Source organism: Octopus bimaculoides, chromosome 17, assembly GCF_001194135.2.
Source record: "Octopus bimaculoides isolate UCB-OBI-ISO-001 chromosome 17, ASM119413v2, whole genome shotgun sequence".
Taxonomy (NCBI): Eukaryota; Metazoa; Mollusca; class Cephalopoda; order Octopoda; family Octopodidae; genus Octopus; species Octopus bimaculoides.
The window spans coordinates 6,796,449-6,801,292 of record NC_068997.1 but is presented as its reverse complement, the minus strand read 5'-3'; the positions used below and the strand labels follow the sequence as shown (position 1 = coordinate 6,801,292).

The window sequence follows — 4,844 nt, the reverse complement described above, 5'->3', positions numbered from 1 at the left end:
ATGTTAATAACAGCAGCCCAAATATATACCATTTAATGTATTGGGTTGGGAACTAAGTTCCCGCCGTTTAAAAAAAAAATTGGAATTTATTGCGTTTTTAGATTTTGGAATCTATTTTTTTCGAGAATTCTATTTTTTAATCATTTTGGAACACAGAGGGAACAACACAAGGACAGAAAGAACACAAAAGTGGAGGAAAAATAAAATCGAATGAAAAGAATGGTAATGATAAATCAAAAGGTGGAATGACGTCTACTCGAACCCCACACTCCAGTTAACGTCATTGAACGCTTTTAGAAAAAGAAAAAAAATTTAACACGTGTTATTTTATTTTTGTCTCTTTCTCCTTGTTGTGTGTTGCTTGTTATTAATAATGGTAATGATACCTGTTTAGTTTTATATATACTGGCTCACGTTATGTTCGTGTTTGAATGTCGAGGGCACATTCAAATGTAATAACGCACACGGTGTAATGTGATGAATATGTCAGAAATAGATGTTGTTACGTTAAGTCTGGCTGAAGAGCTTAAGTATGTTTTTCATACAGAAAGTGAAATCAATTCATCTTGGAATATATGCATTCTTAACTTCTGTAGTTCATACAAGGTAAGCCTATTTCTGTTATATTTGTTGTATTCGCCGTGTGTATTTTAATAGTGAGTAATTTGTGGTTTTATAGCGACAGCTCTGTTTATAGCAAGTCGTATTTTAATATCCTACTAAATTTTGTATATATATATATATATATATATATATATATACACACACAAATAACTTGTTAGATAAAAGCAGACTGTCAAGAAAAATATTTCTTTCATTTAGTTAAATATTTTCAAAAATAAACTTTCTAGTAACAATAGTTTCTGAGATAATAGAATGAATACCTAAGCAAACTGTTTTAAAACAGGAACCCAAATATTGGTATTTGAATGTGTTGATAGCAGTGCATCGTAAACCCGAATATAGTATACTTACAACACATTTTCCTCGTAGACAGCGCCATTGGGAATTTATGTTACAAGGAGTTCCATCAGGCATTAAAGCAATATGTCCGGAAGCCCCTTCGTTAGACTGACTGGTAAGATCACATTCTACTTCACATAAACCTTCTTTGCCGATCTTTTTATCTGTTTGATTGAAAAGATTTTAAAATAAACAAAAAAAGAAAGTCAAAATTTGTTAACAGTTGCTCTTGTTTCTTAGAGCAGATTTATGTGGGAATATGTATAAGGATTGTGTAAAATGTTCTCTGACTCAATACAAGATTGAAACAACTGACTAGGAGTCTTCAGTGCTTAAAAGAAGTAATTGGCACACATAAATAATCAATAGTGCCCAGAAGTTTCAGAAATCTTCATTAGAATGGGCTAATGTATAATGAGGAGCCAGGAAAAGAGAATCTATTGGTCCAGCAGTCCCACGATTTGTGTGAAACGAATGCGAACTGTGCCTCTCCAGGATTAGCCTCACAAATCACCGACATAAACACGCTGAAAGGCCTCGAGTTGAATACACCGAATTTCCAGCAGAAAAATATGTGATCCAAATGGTCGGGAATCTTTCAGCTGAGCTAGGCTCACAGAGTAAACGAAAGTACTCGATCAAGGTGCTTTACAAAACAAGCATCTAGTTGCAACACAGGAATATGAATACTGCTTCGGCAGCAACAATTCTAAGTCAGTTACCAGCTTTAAAAGCCATTGTAGGCCGTATGCTTACTAGAGGAAAAAACTTAAACGATTGTTTATCAGTGATGGTCATTAGTAGTTCAACGTCTCGACAGCCACCATGACGGTAGCCTCCTCCCATAATCCGAGAAAGACGATTCTGCAACTCTTTTCTGAACAACCTGCACAAATATTTCATTTATTGTGATCGATCCCTCCATCAAATCGAATTTACCTGAACAGGTCCACGGTGTACCACACGTCAGGTGTCGCAGAACAACGTGAGATGAAATGTTTTGCTCAAGAACACAACTCATTACTCGGTCCAAGAATTTAAACCACGATCTCGCGCGCGATCGTGAGCGCAATATTTTAAACGCAATGCCATGTGTCCTCACGTTTGTCAGGGTCGGCATTGTCAAAGAATAGACCCTACGTTTCCTCTGATGTCATAAAAGGTGACTAAAAGAAGTTCACGTGAGATTTGCACTCGGACCTCGTAAAATCCTCGCCGGCAACGATTACCCCAATAGAACCATGGTTGTCGTTTGAGTGGTGTAAAGGTGACATCCACCAGGAGTAGGGGATCACCAACAAATGGTGGATGCGGCGACACGCTGTTAATTTGCATACCTCCATGTTGTTATTGTTACTATAACTAACAGAGTAACGAGAGACCAGAGCGTTTTCATTTCCTCTTCATACTTTGACTGAAGTAGGGACGGGGGTTCTACTTGAAATATAATGATAATCAAATGGGTTTGCGGTAAAAGATTTATTGTTTTTCTTTCACTTATATTTAATCTTTCCCAAAACGTTTTGCCAGGGTTTTTCTAAATAACTGTTATTATTATTATTATTATTGAAAGAAATGAATTTGTTTCGGTAACTTACCGTCCTCATCTATTTCGTAATGGTCCCAATCTGCCTTTGTGGTGATTGGTTTTTCCTTACTTGTCACTGTGGATAGATCACACTTCGATTGTTGTGGTTTGTATTCAAATGACCTACAAGATCGATTTTTAAGACATTCTCTTGCACAGTCTTCGACAGTTGCATTGAAAATCCGGCCCAAGTCGTCATATCCGTAGATGGAGTGTTTAGGAATGTATTTAAATAGATCGCTGACTAAAAAATCACAAAGAGGAATGGAAATGAGTAATCGCCGAAGATATTTCAGAGGTTTCAATTTAGGAAAGAAACAACATAATAACTATTAATCTCGGACTTACACGTTATTTTCTAACATGATGATACTGTCATGTACTAATATTACTCTCCTCCTCTCTTTCCCCCTCTCTCTCCCTTGATACCCGCTTTCACTCTCTTGAAAGATAAACGAGTTGCCAAAACCTTAGATTTTTTTCACTCCTCACAACAAATCAATTTATAAATCTCATTAATTTATGTTCATCTCGAAATAACTGTTGATATGTTACGGTCAACCGTTCTTCGTTTCTTGTCTATATTCCTGTACTGAGACTTTAGAATACGCTGCTGTGATGGTATTGCGGACCCATTTGTTCGCATCGACATATTCAGTGGAGACAGCTCTTATATTAATTTACAATATAACACCATAATTGAACAGTTTGTTATCAAACTTAAATGCAGCTTTCTATCTGAGATACTTTCTAGATTTCTAAATTTATGTGAATGGTTGTAAATATGGAAATCTGTATCAATAAAATTATAAATACTTTATTTATACAAATGTCTACTGGATTATATTCAAATGTTTGTTGGGATGTTTACAAAAAAGTTACATTCACTGTTGCTTTTATTATTTCATGCTAAATTAAATTTCTGCAGATAGCTGCAATTTCACCCGAAATTTACAAAATGGTCAAAAGAAGAAACTCCAATACTATTGTGTTGGCGTTTTTCTGCTGCACGATAACACCCACCGTCATATCGCCAATATGACCAAGGAAGCCACTCAAACGCATGGCTGGGAAGTGCTGCCACATCCACTGTACTCTTCTTATTTGGCACCAACGGATTTCCACCTCGTTCCATCTCTTTCAAATGTTATGCGCGGAGTTTCGCTCAATATTGATGCAGAATCGAGAGCTTAGCTGGATCAATTTTTCAAGTCGAAATCGGGTGATTTCTACCAACGAGGTATTGAAAATCTTGTTAAACGTTGGGAAGAAGTTGTAAACAACAAGGGTGAATACATTATTGATTAATTAGTTGTTATTTTTTATTAAACCTTTTAAAAACCTTAAATTTTATAAAACGGCGGGAACTCGGTTGCCAACCTAATAGTTTAACTCTTTTGTATTTAAACCAGCCATATCAAGTCCAAATATTCTACCTGTTTTATGTTTAAATCAGCCAGATCTGGCTTCTTACACCTACCTTACAATGTCAGTCTAAAACTAAATAATCACATCATAGAAATATTGACGGTGCATGATAATACTTGATTAATTCAAATCAATGTGGATTGATAAGCATTGTGACGTAATCTGAATACTAAAGGGTCAACACAGAACTCACCTGGTGAGGGCAGTATATACAGATCCCAATACTCTTGCACATTCAGCATTTGATTTGACGTTGTTTTGGTTGAAAGATCACATTTTCGATGTTCTCTTTTATATTCAAAAGAATGACAATCATTATTTCTCAGACAAAGAGACGCACACTCCGAGGGACTTACGTTGAAATGGCGATGAAGATCATCAAAACCTTTAATTGAGCGAAGTGGATATTGGACGAAGTAACGAAGTTCTGTTAGATGTAGAAATAGAAGAATTAGGTTTTTTTTAATTTTTTCCTTAATAATTTTTTGTTCACATATAGACAATATTCGACATAAATTAAAACTTTCTCTTCCATCAGGCATTAAATAGAAGCGATCATCGGTGAGTAAGCAGAGTCGTTGGATCGTCGGAGAGAAAGACTTAAGGAATTCGTTCTGACCCTCCACTCTGAATTCAATTCTCACTGAAGTCTACATTCAGTGAGAATTGAATGAAGTCTACTCTTCTCTTCATCCTTCTTTCATGGAAAATTCGATTGGAGAGGGAAGGGACTCTGCCAGGTTTAAAGTGCACAAGACACGCGTCATTTCACAATGGTGCTCCTACGACCCCATTAGTAATTGAGTGCTCAAGAAAGGATGTGGAGCAATTGTGTTATATTTTTAGACATTTTCCCCTTTCCCCA

General features: G+C 36.1%; 1 protein-coding gene across 1 annotated transcript; it reads right to left on the bottom strand.

Annotated features, from left to right (window-relative positions):
• Positions 1-807: 807 nt before the first annotated feature.
• On the bottom strand, positions 808-4,536 carry LOC128249706 (uncharacterized). Its single transcript, XM_052974110.1, has 3 exons — positions 4,173-4,536; positions 2,562-2,795; positions 808-1,127 (listed from the first exon to the last, which is right to left on the bottom strand). The coding sequence occupies exons 1-3, from the start codon at positions 4,519-4,521 to the stop codon at positions 823-825; spliced, it is 888 nt and encodes a 295-aa protein (XP_052830070.1). The 5' UTR covers positions 4,522-4,536; the 3' UTR covers positions 808-822.
• Positions 4,537-4,844: the final 308 nt, after the last annotated feature.